The following is a 23684-nucleotide window of genomic DNA, read 5'->3' as shown; positions in this document are numbered from 1 at the left end:
CAAGCGTGGCATGGCAACCTTGTTTCCTTCTTCCGGCTGTCAGCTGATAGTCCCTTGCTTTTGCTTTCCAAAACCTATTTCGATTTTCGTAAAGAAAACGTCAGGCACCATTCAACATGGGCTCGAAATACGCGATCAAGAGCTAGTTATAGCTGAAATATTGCTCTAATTGTAGTGTTATCGTTATTATAGTTTCATTTTACATGTACGTTGTGTAACTCTTCAATTAGTCGAAAATGGATACGTTTATCACAGGATACCTCAGTTATGGCGTTTGTTGATCACTAAAAAATTTCGTTCGGTTGATAATTTTCTTTATATTTGATGTCCGTTTTTCGTTCGTGATCGTCTGTTTCGTTCGCGTTTACGTGTTTACTCGAAATGGTGAAGGAGAAGCCAAATTCGATCCGGATCTACGATGAGGAAGGTTTCCGACGCCGTGCGGCTTGTATATGCGTGCGATCCGACGCCGAAACGGAGGTCAGCGTGAAGAAAATAATACACTACATTATTAACTAGCGTTATTTGTTTGAGGAGGTTCACCATTTTGTTTCGAAACGTGAAAAATCGGTGTGTTTGTGGCAGGTGTTGCTAGTGACATCATCTCGGCGGCCGGACAACTGGATAGTGCCGGGTGGCGGCGTGGAGCCCGAGGAGGAGCCGTCAGTGACGGCCATGCGGGAGGTGCTGGAGGAGGCTGGTGTCATCGGCAAGCTTGGCCGCTGTCTCGGCGTCTTTGAGGTACCGTGTTTACCATCACATATGTTCATAAAAATGTGCCATCAAACCCTCATTTATTTGCTTAAACGCGTGAAAAACAAGTCCTAGTCATTACAGAAGTCCGGATTATAGTATTCGAGTTATGATATAATAGGTTACTTAATACTTCAATATGTACATTATGCATTTTCATTCACCTCTATGGGTACAGCATCCAGATGTAATAATCAGCAAGGAAATGTTGATATTATATTGGTATTAACTGTAGAGAACATACAAAATAACCCTTACTAGGTACAAAATTAATTCATGAAGAATAAACAACAGTGCCCTTGCATCATCTAGACCAGTGGTGGGCAAACTTTCAATGGGAGGCCAGAAAGTTAAAGAAAATTCAGATGAGGGCCAGACTTGCAGCAATAATGCATTTTTATTATTTCACGGGCCTGTAGTCTGTTCTTTTATTCCGTAGACTAAAATGACAACCTCAAATTTCAAACGCAGAAATAATGTGACCAGCTTAAAACAAATAGGGCTGATCTTTGATTTCGGTTTGTGAATAACCAATAAATATTAAATTAATTTTAGATCCAAAATAAACAATTAATGAAATCTACTCACTACATGATAGGAAGTAAATAATAAATAAAATCTACTCACTACTAATCCACTCAAACATTTAAAAATTGCATTATGAGATTTATGAGCTTCAAGGTGACTGTTAATCTTACAATAAAATCGCTTTTAAATATTAGAAATATTGTGTTTAGACCTGGATACAAACTTTCTAAATGCCTCAAAATGGTGTTACATGCCTATATAAGTAACTCTCAATAGTTTATTTTCGGTTAGTACCGGTTGTAGCACATCACTATTTATAAGACGTAAAAAACCAGCAACACATCCTCAATCCCCGGGAGCTGAGAATCTTCACTGATGGGTCCAAAACAGACAGCGGATCGGGCTCTGGAACCTTCTCAGAAGACCTGAACATGTCAATCACCACTCCGCTAGGAGCCCGTAACTCGGTATTCCAAGCTGAGTGCATGGGCATCATAATAATGGCGGCTGCCATCACTGCAAGGAAGGTAGTAGGATCCTCCATCCGCATACCCTCCAGCAGTAGAGCAGTCTTCATGGCTCTAAATAGCCATATAGTTACATCCAAACTTATACACAAATGCCACGAACGACTAATGGAGGTATGTCATAATAACAAGATCACACTACAATGGATCAAGGGACACAGTGGATCCCGGGGTAACGATGCTGCGGACGAGCTTGCCAGGCAAGGATCCAATGCGGGGGCGATTGGTCCGGAACCGATTTTTCCGATACCGTTTAGCAAGGTACGCTCAATGCTGCTGGCACGTACAGGGAAACTACACACAGAACACTGGCTGAACCAGACTGGATGCAGACAGGCAAAAGAAGCCATGCCTGGCATCAACAGAAAAATGCTCACAAGGGCGCTCCTGCAACTAGGGAAGGTCCGACTGAGTATGGTAACCAGTGTCATAACAGGTCATGGACTATTTAATAAACATCTTTTCACAACAGGTGTCACAGACAGTCCCCTGTGCCAAGGATGCATGGAGACAGAAGAAACAGCCTCTCACGTGGTGCTGGAATGCAGCGGAGTGACTCCATACAGGGCTAAACATCTCAGATCTCCGAGAGACCTCCCCGAGGTCCTACTCAACATTAAAGGTTTGATAGGATTCCTCGAGGAGCTGGGCTGGCAGGACTAGCCCACCCCCAACATATCACGCAAAATAGGCGCAAGTCGTCGAGTTGCGGAAAATCGCCCGAATACAATACAATACCAGCAACACATGAAATGTCATTTAGTCTACGGGATAAAAAAAATAGACTATAGTTATTTAAAGGACCTTTGATGGGCCGGATAAAATCCTTTCGCAGGCCAGAGCTGGCTCGCAGGCCGTACTTTGCCCACCACTGATCTAGACAAAATCTTCCAGGAGAAGTGAATAGGTGGGTCCACACAGAACGAGCATACGCTCGAGGCAATGTCCTCACGCACAAACTGGCCAGTGTAGACTTGCCTCGGCTGAGGCGGGGAGCTCAGGCGAGGAAAACGCGCGTGCCGCCTTGGCCGAGGTACGTCTACACAGGCCGGTTAATTCGTGAGCAAATTGCCTCGCGCGTATGTTCACTCTGTTTGGACCCGCCTAATAGACTCTGAACACTATGATGTCACATATTAACATGCTAGTAACAATACAACCTTCATCTCATCAATGATAATTATATCTTACTGTATAACAAATTAAGAGTGATTGTGCAGATTACAATGGCAGTTATTTATACTGTGTTTTACAGATTTATTTATATACGTTGGTGTACAGAGCAAATATAGCTTACTGTTGAGAAAAATACTATTGTATAACTTTAAAGGTTCGGATTTGCTCTAGTTTCAGCCAAAACCAAAACTTTGGTTGGCCACAAAAAAATATCATACAAGGATAATAGAGGTTTTTAATCTTAATGTACAACATTTGATTTATTAAAGCCAATACAATACAAGTCTGTCTAGCCTGGATAATAATTGTACATTGACAAAAGTCAAACATAAAGAATAAAAGTATAGGGATGACAGAAAAGCAACCTATTTCTACACATTACTTGAGTCAATCACAACATGCAAGAGGGATCTTGCTATAATATGCGTATAAGCTCAAGCTTAGACGTTGGAGCAATGTGTGATTAGCCGGGTCCACACAGAGCGAGCATACGCACGAGGCAACTTCCTCATGCACAATACAGGACCGGAGATGTGTGCTGACATTGCAAAACCATTTATTGATAATACACCATCAAATGACAATTTCGACCGGCCTGATCAGGTTGACGAAGAAATGCTACCACACGCTGGCCCCAAAAGGAGTGCTGTGGATTCAGAGGACCAGCCAGGTCCATCAAAGATATACAAGAGATATGAGTTATAATTATAACAATTTCGCTCACTGTACTGTATATTATACACACAATGATCCGAAGGGCTTTCGAGGTGGAAAACTTGGATTTGTCATTACTATTTCATCACTACCAATACATATAAAAAACAGAACTACCTCATGTGATGTAAGGCAACACCTCTTTTTTGGTATGATTTCCATGTATTATTTGAATTTGGTTAAATATATATAGAGCAGATCTGCTCCTAAGCATACCAAAGGTTAATAATAGGCCACGGTTAAAAGCAATTGTTTTCTAGCCAGAGATAAACCTAATCTGGTTGCAATAAGGTTAAAAATAACTCAATTAACTGTGTCAAATGATACCTTGCGGCTCAGGAACCAGTAATGATTCAACTGTATAATTAATTCAGCAAACACATCCTTTCTCATCTTGTATTTCCTGCACTTGTGCTATATAAGGACAGTTATTTACAAACTGCCTCTCATTGCCAGCCATTACCACAAATGGGGTCTTTGATCTTTAGTGTAAACAAATTGTTAAATACTTATGCTAACTTAATTGTATATGTTTATTCTGGTAAAATTAAGTGCTGTAGAGTAAAGACTAGATAATCTTTCTCTACTATAATAGATAATGTATTTGTTACAATCCAAATAGTGGGGAATAGGGAAGAGTGGGGAGTGTAAACGGTGCCAGGGCAGATTTTATGTAGAAAACCAGTATACTTCGTTTTTTTTTTTTGCATTAGATAAAAGGTAAACAATCTTGCTATGTATTTTCATTGAAATTATTGAAAACAGCTTTTTAAAAATTAGTTTATATTACGTATGAAAGCAAAAAAATGTATCATATATGATTTATAATTATTACAAAGGGTCTAGCACTAGCAGGCTAAGCGAACAAGAAGTGCCCCCAACGACGGATTTTGTCGATATTTCTGGTAGTGTACTGTTAGGTCCTAAGGACCCTCCATGCTTAACATCAGACCTCAATTCTCTTTTGTTTGCGAGTTATTCAGGATAACGTAAAATAATTAGGGTATCATTGAAAGTGTCATATTTTATAAACGATTCAAGTTACGTGAACCAAACAAAATTATATTTGATAACAATAAAAAAAACTACAAAATGCATATTTTTTACCAGCATCCTGTCCTTAAACTTCATTGCAAAAAATAAAAATATTTTTTTCCTTCCAATTTTTTTTTTACTTTTCGCGGAGGTACACCTCCAAAAAAAATATGCATGAGTAGCCACTAATTCCCACTACATACACATATAAAAATATTTGCACAAATGTTCGTGCTTCATGTCAAAAAAAAAACGATTCTCCAATAAGTAGTCACTGGCATTATATGTACAGATAGAAGTACATCAGCGATGACGTGTCAGCTTTGATAACATCTGACACATAATATTATCTGCATTTGTTTTTTGCATTTTTTAGTGGAAAATGGAAAACATTAAATGCAAGTCTTGTAAAAAAACATTAAAAAATATCCGTGGGAAACAAAAATGCATAGAAACAGCAAGAGGCTGATTTATATAGCAAATGCAGTAATATGTTAATTTGCATAAATGATTTATTGTGTGGTAAGTGTCGACTTTTAGTGTATAAACATAAAGCAGTAGGTTGCAGACGAAGAGCCAGCATCGCCAATTGTTGTGCATGTACTCGCAGAAGTTGATGCTACTGCTTTATGTATGCAAAAGTAGAACGAAGTCAGAGATGTCTGCTAAAAGTTATGCACCAAAAACCATATCGCTATCCAACACAAGAACTTTATAAAATTAGTGAACAGCTTACAATGAGAAAATTATATATTACAGCGGCGGTATTACGAGTACATAGAACTGTAAAGTTTGATACAACGATCTTATCACGTAGACGTAAAAAATCTGTTATGCCTCCAGTGAACTGTAAATCTAAATTTGGAAGAAGACAATATCAGGCATTATCAATACACCTTTATAATATGATAAACGAAAAAATTAATATCTACTGTTTGCCCTGGTATGAATGTAAAATAGCCCTAATAAATTGGCTTAAAAATATAACATACGACGAAACAGAAATTCTATTAGGATGACGAGTACGATAGTAACTGAAACATACACATACACATACACACACACACACACACACACACACACACACACACACACACACACACGAATTGTAAGCTAATCACTTCTTTCTTTCTTTTTGAATATAAGCAGAATTTAAAATGTTAATAATTATACATATATTGTAATAGTAATAATAATATTATGTAAGTTATTATTTTCTTTTACTTAAAATAATAGCCGTTTGCACAATGTTAGACTTTATTGTCGTTAACCGTGTACAAATGTACTAGACAAATGTAGAAGAGCGGGGCTTCCTGTCACAGGTATTATACATACTTACTAGGAAGTCCCAACCATGAATGTATTATGTTGTATACTATTTAACGAAATAAATGCTTTTTGATTTTTGATTTTGATTTTGAAATGCCATAAATGCCTTATTAATAAAAAAAAGAGCATTTGCACCATTATCTTAGTCCTAAGTCCTGACTGACACAGAAGTTCTGCTAATGAGAGTTAAATTTGTAAATAAACAATAAATTAAGAAAAATGGCTGAAGGATCAAGTCATGTGGTTTTGTTTGTTTACATCAGGGTGCGTAGCCAAAGTGCCAGTCGTTCACTAATATGGAAGAGTGATAGAAAGAGACGACTACGCTACGCTACGGAGCGTTAACGATTGGCACGTTGGCTAAGTACCCTGGTGTCTTCAAACTCTTTGCTCCGGAAGCATTGACCAGGGCTACGTTTACTTTTTGAAGGCCGGATTGTATGGATTTTTACTCTTATCGTGGGCCGGATTTAGCTTTAATTCCCTCTTCAAAATAGCTATTAGTCTACACCAAAACTTTTCCGAGTTCATTTTTATAATTATTTTCACACCTATAGTAATTGTGACTGTATTTTATTGTAACCTTGAGGTTTCCTTGTGTGCTGACTGTTCCGACTGGGTGCACAATAAAATTACGTTGAGTTCCGACAATTTACTACCCTTCTAATCAATAAAAAAGTTTATTCCAGTTCTAAAACTTCTAAATACCTTTATCAGCGATACTCTAACTTTTTTACGACCATTTTGAGACTCAAACAACAACAAATAAAACAAGTTAATTGCTGGTCGTTTCATTTGTATGACAATTATTTAAGATTCGATCAAATTAGAAACTTAATAACAACCGAAATAACAGTGGTACATTTTTTTCAAGTGTTGTATACATTTTAAACCTTTATTGCAATGGATTAAAGTGAAGAAATGTATGGGTGCACTACAGTTTTTATAATTACTTTTCATATATTATAGTTTGATATAACGTTATTTTGAATAACGTAATAAATTGCATACTACCGTTATACCTAATTAACGGCAAACATAATGTTATTATTGATATAATAGTCATAAGGTATATTTTATACTTCGTCTAATATACTTTGCCATAATTATTACATACTCTAAAGCATATTATGTGTTCTAACAAGTGACATCACATAATTATTTGTGTGGCATAATGAGTGCATGACATAAATGGGTTAGGTTAGGTTGGAACTGCGACTCCGCACAAACGAATAGCTGGGTCAAAATTATTTTCGTTGTCTTGTTTTATGCCCCCAAAAAAGGTGACGTAGTTTTTTGTATGAGATGAAATATAGTTTTTATAATTTTTCATGGAAAATATAATCTATAGCTAGAAAGACATACAATAGGACTCAACTTTTTTATTTATTTGATAGAAGCTATACAGAGATTCTATACCAGCAAGACAGAGTATTCATCAACAAGACAACGAAATGAATTTGGACCCTACTACCTAGCTAAAGGAGGGTTAGGTTAGATTAGAACCGCGACCCCCCGTAGAAAAACTTCCTCCTCCCCCGTAGAAAGACCTCGGAAAAATGTGGTATAGATTAGGTTTGAACTGTGGCCCCCGCATAGTCAAAAACTTTGAAAAAATAGGTTAGGTTGCGTTAGGTGGGATGATTATGCGTACTTAGTTATAAAAATTATGTAAAACTATACGTTATCATTAAATTAAATATGACAAAATATGTTATACTATATAGTAGTAATAGTAGTAAAACACCTTATTGTACAAAAAGAAACATAAAACACGAAAGAACACACATCATTTATACAAAGGCGAACTTATCCCTTTCAGGAATCTCTTCCAGTTAACCTTAATATATGTATTTAAACTTGATAAAATTATATAAAATATTCCGTTATACAAAAATATAATTTAACAAAAGTCATTATAAAAGATGTACTTAAAAATTATATTATAATAGGCATTATATCAATAACAGTTTAAATGAAATCATTATATAACAAAAGAAACGTATAATAAAAAATACATGATAACATATAATATTATATCAAATGGCATTATAACAAATGTATGATTGTTTTTTATAATTATATTAAGCATTACACACCCGAAATGTATACATATTTATGAACTCGACTGTCACATAAGGGCAAGATAAACCAGGGATCGAAAACCGGTATTTTTTGTATGGGAATGAAAACGGTATTTTTTCGTTCTTTGTTAATTATTTCATTTCTAATTGGGCAATCTAATAATACGAAGTTATCTAAAAACACAACCGAGTCCTATATTTGGAGTATAAAATATACCGAAATATATGTTTATTTCAAAGTTTTTCCAAAAAACCGGTTCCGATCCCTGAGATAAACACTTATAGAGAATTATCATACTGTTTCTCTTGCCCGTAGCAAAATGCAAAAAGTTCTATATAATATTTATATTTCCCAACATTACCTTACAGGGCTTACAGAAAGGCGATCTGCATAGTGCATGCGAATTCGCACGTCTCGTAGGCGTGCGAACGGGACATCGCTATATGTGTGCATAGCGCTGTCACGCTCATTCGACGGAGCGGTGTGCGAATTCGCGCATAATATTAAACTGACTCTTACATGATAATTAAAAACATGTGAATTTTTCCATTTTTTTTTTTTTTTTTCATCAAAATTAGTATCTATGCTAAAGATCCTACTTAAGTCCTGTACCCCTAGTGTAATTTTAGTCGATAGCGAAACGTGACGTACGCGTTTGCGTTAAGTCTCATTTTGTATGGGTTTTTGAACAGCGCGCCAAGCGGGACGTTTTGGAAAGTCAAAAATCTCATACAAAATGACACTTAACGCAAACGCGTAGGTACGTCACGTTTCGCTGTCGAAAATATTTACACTAGGGGTACTGATAGGTAGAATTTGTTTCAGCATATGCTATTTTTCGGATAGGGAGATTAATAAGCCTTACCTATAACAGGATCCGAGAAATAGCATAGACTAAAACTAGATTAAAAATTCACTCGCGTAAAAAGGAAAATTAGCACCCAACCAAAGTGTAAAGTTAGCGTCGTGACCTTGTTTTTAGCGTTGAAAGTCAATCGTATAGTATTAACGACCGACTATAATGTTTCCCAGTATTGACTACGAAAACACCTAAATATAGTTTGTTATAAACTTTAGCCTTCGTTACTTAAAAAATATTATAGAACTTTAGTATTTTATGTCGTGTTATTAGTTAAGTTTAGTTATAGCGCGAGATCACCGCACAGGGGGCACCTAGCCAAGATGATAATCATTCGCAGATGTCTGTCGCACCTATATGGGAGAGTGATAGACAGGTGAAATGTTACTTGCATATATTTATTAAATTGTAGAACGTGAGCAGGACATGTTTAGCCATTTTAAATCTATAAATATTGAAAACTATGAAAAAAATACCGGTCGTATCGCTTCAACCGATGAAGTGCAAGTGTAAAAATGGTATTAGTCACGACATTTACGAGGTCGATTTATTTGAGGCGATGGCTCGGTAAGCTGAATAGTTATGTCCAGCAGACCGTAAACAACGTTAAGCGGAAAGTCTTAACTTCATATTTATAATATGTATAAGGAACAATTCATAACCATCGATAAACTCGTAAAAAAAGAGCCCTTGGGGCCTACATGCAGAATATTTTTTTGAATTTTGAATCAATTCTTACATTACTCTGACTATAGACCAGATAGACCTAGTTTAAAAACACTAGGCCATTGGAATGACGCATCAGTAAGTGATTCAAAGTTGCAAAATTCGATTAGTTAGCGTCTTACTTACAGGTCGTGGACCCGACCTTGATTCACGACCGATCGTATTCGAATTCATTGCGATATTAATTGCCATTACGTTCGTATGTACTATGTACCGGTAGCGTAAACAGTTTTATTATCTGTTTTACGTTTCCTGTATAAAATGATTTAATTAGAACGAAATCAAATAAATCATAGCAACAAAACAGTTGATAAAGACTTTATTTATCTATTTCGTGGTATAATAGAAAGAAAATAATGCTAGTATAAAAATATCTTTGTCACGCGTTACTTGCGAAAATGACCGTCTATCCTGACATGATTATCTAGATTAGGCTAAGCCGCTCAATCAAATCAATTTAATTATAAATATTGTTTTAGTAGTTGTATGTATTATTATGCGTATATATATTGCAGCGCATAAATGCAATTATTCTGTCGTCTCCAGTGGGCACAGGGCACAGATGACAACAGTACTTTAAAAAATCACTGATAGACATTTTTTCAGACAACTAATGAATTGATTCACCATTCCAGAACCGCGAACACAAGCACCGTACCGAAGTGTACGTGATGACGGTCACCCAAGAACTGGCCGAGTGGGAGGACGCGCGCCTCATGGGCCGCAAGCGGCAGTGGTTCTCCATCGACGACGCGCTGGCCCAGCTGGCGCTGCACAAGCCCATCCAACGGCACTACCTGCAGCAGGTCGGTCTCACTCTAACACAGGGCGCGTGTGGATGCGGGAGCGGGACGGCTGATGGACTGAAGTGTACGCGATGACGGTCACCCAAGAGCTGGCCGAGTGAGAGGACGCGCGCTTCATGGGCCGCAAGCGGCAGTGGTTCTCCATCGACGACGCGCTGGCCCATCCAACGGCACTACCTGCAGCAGGTCGGTCTCACTCTAACACAGGGCGCGTGTGGATGCGGGAGCGGGACGGCTGATGGACTGGAGTGTACGCGATGACGGTCACCCAAGAGCTGGCCGAGTGAGAGGACGCGCGCTTCATGGGCCGCAAGCGGCAGTGGTTCTCCATCGACGACGCGCTGGCCCATCCAACGGCACTACCTGCAGCAGGTCGGTCTCACTCTAACACAGGGCGCGTGTGGATGCGGGAGCGGGACGGCTGATGGACTGAAGTGTACGCGATGACGGTCACCCAAGAGCTGGCCGAGTGGGAGGACGCGCGCCTCATGGGCCGCAAGCGGCAGTGGTTCTCCATCGACGACGCGCTGCCCCAGCTGGCGCTGCACAAGCCCATTTAAACCTGCAGCAGGTCAGTCTCACTCTAACATAGGACGCGTGTGGATGCGGGAGCGGGACGGCTGGTCACCCAAGAGCTGACCGAGTGGAAGGCCGCCTGCCTTTTATCTTTGTCCTACTTACTCCTAATAATTAATGTGAATATCATTTCAGCAAAGCCTCTGCTGTAAAGTAGAGTGATAAGATGACAACATTGACGCGAACTAAATGCTTAATTAAAAATTAAAAGTACCTCCTTGTTGTTGTCTAAGTAATTTAAAAGAACTGTCCTATTCAAATTACTGACCTCAAACGCGCTTGTAAAGGTCTAACAATGGTTGTTAGTTTCTTTATTCATTGTATGATTTATAAAAACAAATATTATTTTCACCACACAAGCCGGTTAAAAGTTCTCTTGATACTTCACAAGAGTGGCAAAGTAATTAGATGCAAATTTTAAGTAGTTTCCTCATTTTGGCAGGTGGAATTGACTTTTAAGTGATGATTTTTAACGATAAAATTGTAATAGATTCGTTCATTATGGTTTGATTTGTAATGTCTTACTGTAAATATTGTAGATATGTACATAATTGTAAATAATATTGCAGTACCCAACAGAGTTCACAAATACTTAGCTTATAAGTTTACCACCTGTACAACTACTTTGTGAATTTGCAATAAAATATTGCGTATTGAGTAATATTTTCCTCGCGTTGGTGTGGTGAAAAATTTTGTGTTTCACTCGGTGTCAAAGTTCGTTTAACCCTCGTGTCTTGAAACCCTCGCAACGCTCAAGATTCCATTTTCGAACCACTCGCTACGTTCGTGGTCCAATTGTGAAATCTTTCGCTTCCTCGGGTATCAATATTAGCAGGAGAGATTAAACAACACCTTTTCCCCCTTAACCTTATAAACGCCATGCCTATCGTACGCGGCGCGTAATCGTGAACCTTGTCGGTACGCATCAACCTTGATATTGGGCTGTAGCCGCGCACGTCATCTGACGTCTTTGGCGGTCAAAAGGTTAAACAAATAACTATTGTCTTACTCTCCTTTTTTCCATTCCAGCTCCGACGCAGCCGGAAGCCGGACCCCGACGGGAGCTAAGCGGTGTGCTGACAGGTTTTTGTGATGTTCGCTGGCGCCTCCCGCGGCACGACACATTCTAACCTTCGACTCAAGATAACTTGACACTAGAATAAGAAATGCTGTTCGTTGTCCTTTCTTTAAAATCCATAAATTCCATTTTAACCTTGTGAGGTCCCATGTCTGGAACATGAATTTGGACTCTATACATACCGTGCTAAAGTTAAAATTTGTCTGAAAAAGATGACGTCAGCGGACTCGGAATTTTAAGTTTGATTTATATTTATCATACCTGCCTACTAAAAGTGATACATTTTAATGTCCGTCTCCTATACTGTTTTTCAGCATTATAATGCACTTCGCAGAAGTACTTTATTTATTTAAAACTTAATACACAAAATATTTTTAAAAAAATGGCGGACTTGCGTAAAGGCATTTTGTACCAATCATTATAAGATATTAAATATAGGTATTAGAACGGCTCACTCACGAATTAAAGTCTAAAATCGCTCGACATGTTTCACTCCGTGTCGAGTAGCATTATCGGGAGCTCGTTTTAATTTATTAGTCTTAAAATATCAAATGTCTTGATATCTTGTAACTTGTAAGGTTAGAATGGGACGGTCCCGGGAGGCATAACTTTCGCATTATACATTGTAGATGCCGCATATTTTTATCTTCTACAATACTATTTTAGCAGTGTTGGCTTTCGATTTGTCCTAGTTTTACACCAATAATTGTATTTATTATAATCATAACATCTATTTTATTTATGAATAGTAATCATTTCAAACAGGGCTTAAAGTATGGGCTTAAAGTCGTATAAATATTTATGACACTTTGTCCATGTCCGTACACTGATCGAGGCGCCTCGAGAGGAAATTGCTGCGCGAGGCAACTCGGTCTGTGAAAATGCCTCGCCCGAGTTATTTCGGTGCGTGCGTTTGTGTGCGTGCCTATTTAAGAGAAAAATGCTGAAATAAGTTTCACTAGATGTCGCTTCTACATCGAATGATACTCCCATAAGCTATGTCCACACTGTGCCTTTTTTATAAACATAAACAAGCGCCATATGTAAAAACAACTCAAACATTTCATAAATATTATCTAAGCAACCTTCAAGACGAGTACCTAAGTGAAATATAAATTGCGAAGTTCTTGGCAAAAATGAGACCTTACTTGGGTCCGTTTGACTAATGTCACCTGTCAAATGGCCCGTAACTGACAGGCGCTATAGTCGTGCACATAGCCCATTGGTGAGTGACGTTTATGGATATTACGAATGCAGTGAAAAGGTCAAAACTCTTTATTTAAGTAAGGATAGATCCCTAAGCCAACACTATCATAATCGACCGCTATAGGGATGGGTATGAGACTATTGTTATTTTATTAAGGCGCCCAGTAGCCATACCATGAGTTGACGTTTACGTTTAGCAACTGCATTAACTCGATCGCAGTCCATCTCGCTCTCACTGATGTATTGGTGCGATCGAGTTCACGCAGATGCTAACGTCAATGTCAAACGCCAACGCGGTAGCCGTGCTGTTTGTATTGATATACTGTCCTATATGAATGACAAAAATGTAATTTTAATGTAAAATTATCATAGCATGAATGAACATTTATACTGTAAATTAAGACAATTTTAATCGACTGACTTTAGATCTGTTCCATGTTTTATTATACAAATGTACTTCTTCATTTAATTAGTTACTGGAATTGTATTCTTCAGACATTCACAAGTTATTTTAACTCATAATAGGGCAGTATAAAAGTTAAAATGTATCCTTATTGTACTATTAATACAACTGCAAGAAACCATAGACTTCATAATTATGTAGTATCTCGCAATAAATTAACAGCAATTTTATTGTCTATTTAACAATAGAAAATATTCAGTTGCCACTCGTTCTTAAAATGCCACATCCGCAAAATACAATGCATTCTTTAATGTCTGTCGCAACAACATATCAACTTTATCAAGCTTATGAAATGTAACTGTTTCAATTAAATGTGTCTGTATTGTAACGGTTGTGCATAGATTCAGCTGAATCCTATAAAATTGCCCCGTGTAAAAACTGAATCTACAAAAAAAAACAATCATAGAACTTGCTCACAAAATTTCACGAGAACCAGTTGAGAATGGCGAGTAGTAGAGGAAAACATCCGGACATACGCAAGCATTTTTGCCCAAGCTCAAACGGAGACCTACGCTAACGCTCGGTCAATTAAAAGACCAATGAAGGCTTTGAGATACCTAGAGATAAAATAAAATAGCAAATGGCACGAGTTGTGTACAGATTTATGAGCTGCTTGTTCACTTTCATATGTCTGAATGTAACTGCATTATCCAAAACGAAAGGAACACTTGAAATGTCGGGTAAAAGATGACAGAAACATCAGAAATTTTGTTAACATATTTTTTATATTGAGGAAATGTGGCATATTGTGAAATCGTTGCAAACTTATCAACCTTTTACTGGTAGATTCACGAAAACTGTTCAGAACAGATTGAATGACAAATTCAGTTTCATTTTATTTGTGGCAGATTCGTAAAATTACATATAAACATGCAATGCGTTCTATCCCATTCAAACCACGTTTTTGTTATTTTTCATATGACAATTAAATTTTTACATATATGTATCTCTAATGAAATTAAATGTGGAATCAGTCTGACATTCACATTGGCCTGTCACTGGTTAGGTTAGGTTACCGGACTGTAACTCGGCTAGGGGACTTCAGCGAAAACGGTGAACTTATGGTCAACGAAATAAGGATCACTGTTGGACGCGTTCGACGAGTTTGTTAGAGAAAATTGACAACGCGCGCGTAGAAATTTGAGATTTTTAGCTTTTTAATTGACAACCCTAAAGAAAGATGTCATGCTCCTTGTCAACCCCACTTTTCGTTTTGATTATTCTTTTAATTGGCAAGTTAGTATCAGTTCTACTCAGTGTACATACTCAAAACCTCTTGTACCTTGATAGATTGAATGTGTGATCAAAATGAATTTGGGGTTGCTATGGATCTCTCGCCAACAACCCAACATTTTTTATGCCAATCTTAACTTTTTCGTAAGGGTCTGGAACCATGTACGCTCTGATACATTATTCAATTGCATTTCGGAGTGCTGAATTGTCATTGAAAAATAAAACTTAGTAGGGTTGCCAAGTAGATTGACATTAAGCTAGTGCTAGCGGATTTGGTATTTATTTTTTAGATATTAGAGCTCATTTTTAATGTTTTTTGCGCGCGAGTTGTTACTTTTCCACAGTAACTTTGGCGGTAGATCATCGCTATGAACACTTCTTTTCTATTTTTACGTATATTTTTATACTACGATGGAATAAATGTTAATTTTATTTTGTTAGCATTAAAACGAAAAAGACATCGCCGATATTTTTATTTAAATGAAATCTTGTTTTTTTTTTTTAAGTATCCTGGTATAGTTTTAATAATAAATTTATATTGCTCTTCTGTAAAGGGTTTTTGTTTGATAAACTGTCTCCAGAAGATTCATTTATCCTAAACCGACACTTTACATTAAGGAAGAATACTTATAAAATAATCTTGAGCGTAGCGAAGGTTCACTGCATTATGGGTTAATTTGTACTGAGAAGGTTTACAATTTAACTATTAAGTTATATTATTAGTCAAAGGGCATATACATATTTACCACCAGGATTAAACTTTAATGGTGGAGTTAAATTACAAATAATTTCTGGAATTCTCCTGCCTTATTCAGAGTTAACAATATTTTTCAGGTATTTATGCTTATATCCTAGAAATGCTAGCCAAGAACACCCATACACTGATAACATTATTGGGGTACGAAAACATTTCGACCCCCAGCGCGAATTCTGCATTAGGGTCCGCTTGCACGTGGAGGCCCGTCGATTTGACAGTCGAGACGACAGATTTCATGTTGATGAACGGCATTTTAAGGGGGAACCCAAACATCTGAAAAAAAAAAAATGTTATTCCCGCATAGGTGTAAAATTTCTAGTGCCAGATTACCGAGCCCCTACTGTACTTATTGAAATAATTATAAAAAAGGTCCAAAGTGAAATGTATTGTACCTTATGTGTGACCATTAGTTGTTTCAACCGCTGTCCTAACCCCGGCTTCTGTTCTGTGGGGTTAAAGGCATAGTACTCCCAGAACGGCAACTCTTCTCGGAGTAACGTGCTACAGTATCTAAACAACATAATTATAATAGCATAAAAATCTTTTTTTATCCTGACAGCAAAAGGTAGCCTGGTCGCCGGGCAAAAAATGTAAGAAAGTGTGAAAACATCGTAACAATAGCAAGTTAGAGAAAACTGGCAGGTAATAAATACTCCAGCGGCAAGAGAATTACTATTCAATTGATGATTACGAAAAAAGAAAAAAGCCGCAAGGGGCTTACAAGGTCTAGGCTTATATTTGTTATCTGCGGCAAATTACCTGTTCCAAATAGTCTTAACATGAGGGCGCCACTGCTGCACCTTACTTTTTATCCGGCTCTCCAGAGCGGCTCGTAAATTCTCGACGCCGACGGGAGCGGAGTACAGACTGGTATCAGTAACTACTGGTAGCTTCATTACGAAAATTGACTTGTCGAATACCTGAAAGAAAACATATTACTTGCCAACCTGTTCCATATGCCCATCAAGTGATACAAGGTAGTTTTGACCTTACAATGTGATATCAGACATCTGACACGCTTATTAGAAATAAATAACTTACGGGCTGCCAGTCTGAAGATCGAGAAAAATCAAAAGAGACACTCTCACAATCGAGAGAAGACTGGACGTTCACCCAAATCTGAAAGAAAAACGGTCAATTCGTTGTAGAACACTCATCTAATTATCGGAACAACATTTAAAGCAATTTTAACTATAAATTTAAAATTACAAACCTAAAATAAGTATTTCTAATGTATTGCAAATCCTTTACAGAAATTGGACAAACCGTTTTTCAGACGGGCAAAGCAGGTAGGTACTTGTTTAGGCATATTTAAAAAGATGTAGGTACTCACATTCTCATTATCAAAGACGTAATTCACACTCTTCAGCGGGCAACTGACATCTCTCAACTCAAACCTCTCCCCACCAACTGCATCATAAACATACCACACAAAGCCATCGTTCCTCCCAAACAGTTTACTCTTATTCTGATCATTGGACATGATCATTCTGTGGGTGGTTATGTCAAATTTGGCGAGAACGTAAAAGCTTAGGCCTCGAGGAAGACCTAAGCCTGCGACGACGTAGCATTTGAGGCCGAGGTGGAGGAAATAACAGGCTAGGAGGATCGCGTGGTCGAGGGGAGAGCCGTGGAGGACTTTTAAGAGTTCCTGGAAAGAGTTGCGTTAGCTCGTTTGGTTTTTCGTTCGTCATTTGGGTCGCTTAATTTGGTAAGTTGTAGTAATCAAAACTGAGTAAACGACGATATGATGTATAAATAAGGGTTACCCGATTTACAGTTTACAGTCAATTCTTTTCTAGGCAGTTCTTGTTCCTGACAAATCCGGGTCGAAGGACCAAATGATTTTTGATTCGTAATTTTATGGTCAGTGGCGCAACAATGTGCGGCCAATAGGCTAAAGCCGAAAAACCACAGGAAAAGCCAAAATTGAAAAAAAAAATATGGGGCCCTATCGAAGCTGCCTCAGGACATGGGCCTCAGCAGGTCGCGCCAATGTATTTATTTCTGTTTTCTTGAATGAAGAGTACGTAGATGAACCAAAACAACACTTACCACCCCCAGTAACGTAACAACTCGTCTGTCCACTGGCTCGTAGCACGGTATCAGTGACACGTATCTCAAACACGAGTCCATCATTTTCCCCATTCCGTCCGCTTTGCCGCTGAAACCACTGTAGATTGATTCCAACTCGGTTTTTTCTTCGATCTACAAAATTGTAATTTAGTAAAGAGCAAGTTTTATTATTTTCCTGCAATAGTCTACCTAAATATGATGCATATAGGCTCGCATATGAACTTAACACCTTCTAAGTCTTGTAACACCTTCCTGAATTCAGTACGAGAGGGATGTACGTCACTATTGACACGTCAAAGACACGTCAGAACACGATGGATATATCTCCATACCTATTTGCTTCATTCATGTCGCTTGTTACTAAATTGAAGAAGGAAAGGTGTATGAAGCTCTATGATCACATTAATTTAGTAAGTTCAGTCTTTTCAGAACTCCAGGGATACATTTTCAACTTGAATCTTTCTCGGGTTCCTGAGAATACGGTCTTAATAGAAAGACAAGGGAAGGAGAGGTTGGTAAGCCTAAAATCGAACCTCCTTCTGGAGTTGTAACGTACCGTATCTTTCTTTCTTCCACTGCTCGACGATCGAGAACTCTTTGACATAGCCGACCCACTCTTAGGATTCTTCGGAAAGCTCTCATAATCCGGTAGCGGAATGGGCTGCAGGAAATGCGTCACAGACTTGTTGTGACCCGTACCGTCTATGTATGCGAGGGAGATGTTTCTGGAAGGAAACTCGTTCGTGTACTCGGTTACAAAGTTGTTGAGATGTCGGATGATGTAGTCGTCAGGATCGGTTGGGACTGGTTGATTGTAGCCCTGAAAATGTAACTACAATGAATTCTCATTTATAAGATTATCAACTTATCAGATAGATCTACAAGCGTTCTGAGTAAGGATTAGAGTTCATTACACTTAACTAGGTAACAACATTTTTTTTTTTTTATGACATTATTACACAAATTGACTAAGTCCCACAGTAAGCTCAATAAGGCTTGTGTTGAGGGTACTTAGACAACGATATATATAATATATAAATATTTATAAATACTTAAATACAAAGAAAACACCCATGACTCAGGAACAAATATCCATGCTCATCACACGAATAAATGCCCTTACCAGGATTTGAACCCGGGACCATCAGCTTCGTAGGCAGGGTCACTACCGACTAGGTCAAACCGGTCGTCAATTGTTGGAACGGGTCTAAAGAATAACATTATGTTGTCGTATTATACAGTCAGTCAGCTGCAGAGATAGTTGAGAAAACTCGTTGGCGACCTTATAGGGAGGCTTACATCAATAACCAATTACTTCGGTCTTAAACTCACCTGCCCTCCTCCCAAATGTGAAAGGCTACTGGTGATCTGAAGCGACACAAAAGCTGCCTCCTTACGCATGAGCTGCGTGACTTCAGGTATCAAAGAATGGGAGTTCTTGGGGGCGCTCTCATAGCCCAGAAGGAAGGGTGGCGAGGATATCTTGAAGGTACCTTTTATCTGTAATATATATAATACAATACAAATCCTCTTCATTGCACAACCTCAGAATAAATGTACATGGAAACATTATTACATGAAGATAGAGGTAAACAACAGGCGGCCTTATCGTTACAGAGCGATCTCTTCCAGACAACCTTAAGGTAGTGGAGAAATGAAACTCATAATATACACAAGATTTATAATTTATTTCCATTACTATTTGAAAACGAGACAATTATTAACCGCTGCCCAACAAATGTTCATTATAATATGAAATAATCCAACTTGTTGCCGATTTTATAAACATCTTTTTGTACCTACTTACCATGCCCATGTCCAACACCGTCTTCAAAGGAACCTCTACGCAGCCAAGCCACTTATTCTGACAACGATAGTGAACTGTAAGCGGCTGATCGGAATCATCAGCGACCGGTGACCGCTGTTCATCAAATATATTCACTTGGATTGTTGAAAGCGGAGACAGTCTGTAATGGTAAACGCAATGTAGGTGTCACAATATCTCCAGCGGGGGATCTAGAGCGGAAAGACAAGAGTCGTGAAATGTATGGGGCCCAATACATTCCACGACTCTTCTCTTTCCGAACAGACTATCACATATGATGATACACAATAATGAAACTAAACTTACTTAGTCTTGATCTTTATAGTCTGATTCCAGGTAGGATGGCAGCCAATGGCAGGAGTAGTTTGCTCTGATACCTTATGGTAAGACACTCGAACGAAGGGACGCAGAGGGCGAATTTTGAAACCTAAAAAAATCAAGTTAGGTAATAGACCAGAAAACGGAACACCAAAAATTTTACTCGTAATAAATCAACAAGTTCTAAGCAGTCCAAAATCAAGTCAGACGATATCTACCAGCAATTTTCTCATCATCATCATCGTTCTGAACCACCGGAGCACTGCGATCCCGCAGTCCGAGAGCACGGAACACGCTTACACGGATCTCTTGCTCTTTCAGGAGGCCATCTGACATAAGCTGTTGCCGAGTGTTGTTTGAGAGGGCCAGGGATAGGTTGGACTGGTTTGAGAAGAGGCCCCTGAAATTTTATTGTTGGTAGATAAAAATATGAAAAAGTGAGGTGACTTTGGAAAAAGCGATTTTTTTGCTTTGAAGGAACTGAAATTGTAATTTTTGCTAGTCTTTCAAAAAACAGGCATAACTACGATATTGTTCGTTCGGTCGATCATATGTAATTTTAATTTTCAGTAGTAGGTAAGGTATGTAGGTACGCATAATGTAATCCATTAAATTGAAACACTATTAGGAAACCTAGCTCCTATTAATTATCCTCAATTCATCATCAAAAGAGACCACTAAATAAAATTCTGATTTCTGAAATTATTTTCTAAATGTTTAACCAACCTTAGACTCAAATCCTTGAAATCCCGTACGACATCTTTATGAGTTTTCTTCAACAGGTGCTCACTTAAATTCTTCAGCATATTCTTATTCAACCTCTCCACATATTTGGCCCCAATGTACCTCTGTATCTCTATTGGGTCCATATCTTGATTATCATAATAATATTGAACATCGAACTCATTATCTGTACTTTTTTGGAGGCAGTTCAACTGCTCTGTTGAAATTTGACTTGCCAATAAAGGTATCATTTTATTTTCTACATTTGTAAAACCACCATTATTTCTTAGATGTAAGAGTTTTAGTCTGATGAATTCCGGACTTTCTTTATCGATAAGAATATTATCGTCGGAAGCAACATTTAATTTGGATAAACGTCTCAAGGTATTTATTATTTCTTCGTCATTTCCAATGTCCTTTTCATATATATTTTCAATGATATTTTTCAATGCATCAATATCAGGCTTATCAATCCCATGTATTAATCTCTTTAGCTTTCTACCTATTTCCATAGAAGTTTTGATAGGCTCCATCTCGTTTTCATTTAAATTTTCATTCCAGCACATTTGCAAACTTACCTCGCAATTTGTATACAAATTCCCTTTAAACAGATTACTGCTTTTCAATCTCACTTTATTTTCTGCTGCTATTTCTTTGATATTATGTCCACAACCAACATGTTTGGAATTGGGTTCTACAATGTTGTTGTAAACAAATACTTCTGTCTTATATTCTGCATTGACACTAATTTCTTTAATTTTGTTTATAGCAATTTTTACGTAAGAAACAGATTCATCTTGTTCAAATAACTCGATTGTTATTTCAGTGTTTTTGGGTAGAATTTGTACTGAGAAAGATTCGTTAAATTCCACGTTGATTTTATCTACTGGGCTACTTTCGTATGCGTCAGATTCACAAACAAACACGTCATCTACGAATATCTTAAAAAAATACTTTCTAGAATGTGGTTTCTGAGATTTTCGTCTGTCTGATATTAATTTAGGATCTTGTCTTAGGTTTATGTTTATTTTATCTTTTGTTACTGTTTTATTAGCAATAGTTTCTGCTTCCGTTTTTATTATTTCTTCATCAAACTCTAATTTGGGTTTATTCATTTTAGATTGTAATTTATTTGCTTTTGCACTTTTGTACTCGACATATTTTGTAACATAGTCATATTCAATCCTATCAAGTTTATCGGTGTATTCTATATTAAATACTTCAGACCATTCTTTTTCGTATTCCTCAGTAGTTTTCGTAGTTTTATCAATATCTAAGACGTAAGCAGTCTTTACTTTCCCTGATTTTTCTCTGGTCATTAAAACGTCTGACCACAAGGAACCGACTTGGTGTAACATTTCGTTTCTCATATTTGAATGTTGTTCAAGCTTATTTTTCAAATAAAATAGTTTCGCCGAATATTTTCGAACTGTTTCATCAAATCTTACAGTTTCCTTTTTAGTTAATATTTTCGTGAAGTCTTCTTTGAGACTGTCCCTAGTTTCTCTAATAACTTTGATATCTCTGATTAATTCACTAAGCATTCTCTCATTTCCTTTATACTCATTGAATATTTCAACAAGTTTACTGCAAAGTAGTTCTTCTAAAGATAATTCGTGGTGATGTTTGAATTTCATATTTTTTATTGTCAAATCTAGAAATTTACTCAATCCTTCATCAGACTCATTTGTAGCCACGACATCTTCAAACTTTGCAGCTTCCATATACTGAACTGGTATAGGTTGATATTCTGTTATGGCATATTCCAGCACTTTTGGGTACACAGGGTTTAAAACTGTTGTGAGTAACTTGTCTCCGTAGCTGAAATTACATAATTTACAAAAGTCTAGGGATTACTTACTTATAAGTACTATCGAACAATTGATTCCTGACCAACTGTGAAACCTTTTCACATTTACTGCGTCATTGGCAAACACTTTCTGTGAAAATGTTCTATGGTGGGTCATAAATCAGTTTGTCCGATTGTACGTCTCACATATGTTTCCAACATGTAATTAGGTTAGGTACCAAGTACAACAGAGATGCTTCAACTTACACTTACCCATGCTCCGGTATAAAGCAAAGAGGTTTTTTAAACATTTGTATTCCAGAACTTCTTGAGTAAGTGTTTAATAATGCCTTGGAATTATCAATCTTCATGGTCACTAATTCTTCGGTCACTGGGGGAGTAAGACCAGCTAATTCAGAGTTAATTATATCCATTAAATTTGAGGCGTCAGTTTTCTTTTTCGTATGTTTTTTCTTGCCTGGCTTCTTATGCGCATACTTCACATCGTGTTCTGTAAAGAAATCATCTTCGGTGATAGTTTTTGAGTGCACTTTCGAAACCCGGCGTTGCGAATGTGTGTTCGGTTTAGAAATAGCCTTTTCGTCTATTTCGTGATATTCTTCGATGTCATTATCCTTTCCGAAGCTAGATGGAAACGATTTTAGTTCAATATTTTCAGTCATCATTACACAAAATAGAGAACTAGAGTGATTTCTTTTACTCAAGCTTTGTTTGTTTTTATAACTTCCGCCATTTGTTGTCATAGAGATAATGTTATATTGTATGTCTATGAGATAATGCTACATTCATAATTACGAATGACCAAAACCATATACGAACGCAGCCATAAGTTTACATTAATGCACATATCAGCGTTATATTTAATGTCTTGAATAGTATTATCTGGGCGCGCTCCACTTTATTATAAATGAATGTGGCGGGATGGAACGGGAGAGGAAAACCTAGGAAAAGGTGGATGGATTGTGTGAGAGATGACATAAAAAGAACGCGAGTGAATGATGAGATGACGGGTGACAGAAAAATATGGAAGAAAAAGACATGCTGCGCCGACCCCAAATGAATGGGATAAGGGCAAGCGAAT

General features: G+C 37.6%; 2 protein-coding genes across 2 annotated transcripts; one reads left to right on the top strand and one right to left on the bottom strand.

The window, feature by feature from the left end:
- Positions 1-10: 10 nt before the first annotated feature.
- On the top strand, positions 11-15641 carry LOC133523305 (diphosphoinositol polyphosphate phosphohydrolase 2). Its single transcript, XM_061858809.1, has 4 exons — positions 11-480; positions 586-741; positions 10368-10538; positions 12144-15641. Exons 1-4 carry the CDS (start codon positions 382-384, stop codon positions 12180-12182), a joined length of 465 nt encoding a protein of 154 aa, XP_061714793.1. The 5' UTR covers positions 11-381; the 3' UTR covers positions 12183-15641.
- LOC133523301 (protein CC2D2B) lies at positions 15586-23301 on the bottom strand. Its single transcript, XM_061858805.1, has 13 exons — positions 22856-23301; positions 20797-22614; positions 20289-20470; positions 20059-20179; positions 19735-19894; positions 19260-19427; positions 18484-18747; positions 17907-18059; positions 17185-17502; positions 16893-16970; positions 16611-16771; positions 16244-16361; positions 15586-16124 (listed from the first exon to the last, which is right to left on the bottom strand). The coding sequence occupies exons 1-13, from the start codon at positions 23266-23268 to the stop codon at positions 15939-15941; spliced, it is 4140 nt and encodes a 1379-aa protein (XP_061714789.1). The 5' UTR covers positions 23269-23301; the 3' UTR covers positions 15586-15938.
- Between the last annotated feature and the right edge of the window lie 383 nt (positions 23302-23684).

Source organism: Cydia pomonella, chromosome 12 (assembly GCF_033807575.1).
Source record: "Cydia pomonella isolate Wapato2018A chromosome 12, ilCydPomo1, whole genome shotgun sequence".
In the NCBI taxonomy this organism is placed as follows: Eukaryota; Metazoa; Arthropoda; class Insecta; order Lepidoptera; family Tortricidae; genus Cydia; species Cydia pomonella.
The sequence above is the reverse complement of the archived record's forward strand: the minus strand, read 5'-3'. Positions and strand labels throughout refer to the sequence as shown.

Bases quoted from the DNA above. Each gene is read 5' to 3' on its own strand.
- LOC133523305 (XM_061858809.1), top strand. From the start codon at position 382: ATGGTGAAGGAGAAGCCAAATTCGATCCGGATCTACGATGAGGAAGGT. The intron at 742-10,367 runs GTACCGTGTTTA...TCACCATTCCAG, and splicing joins GCTGTCTCGGCGTCTTTGAG to AACCGCGAACACAAGCACCG. The intron at 10,539-12,143 runs GTCGGTCTCACT...TTTCCATTCCAG, and splicing joins AACGGCACTACCTGCAGCAG to CTCCGACGCAGCCGGAAGCC.
- LOC133523301 (XM_061858805.1), bottom strand. From the start codon at position 23,268: ATGATGACTGAAAATATTGAACTAAAATCGTTTCCATCTAGCTTCGGA. The intron at 19,895-20,058 runs GTAAGTTTAGTT...TTACCATTACAG, and splicing joins ACTATAAAGATCAAGACTAA to ACTGTCTCCGCTTTCAACAA. The intron at 16,125-16,243 runs GTACAATACATT...TTTTTTTTTCAG, and splicing joins AACTAATGGTCACACATAAG to ATGTTTGGGTTCCCCCTTAA.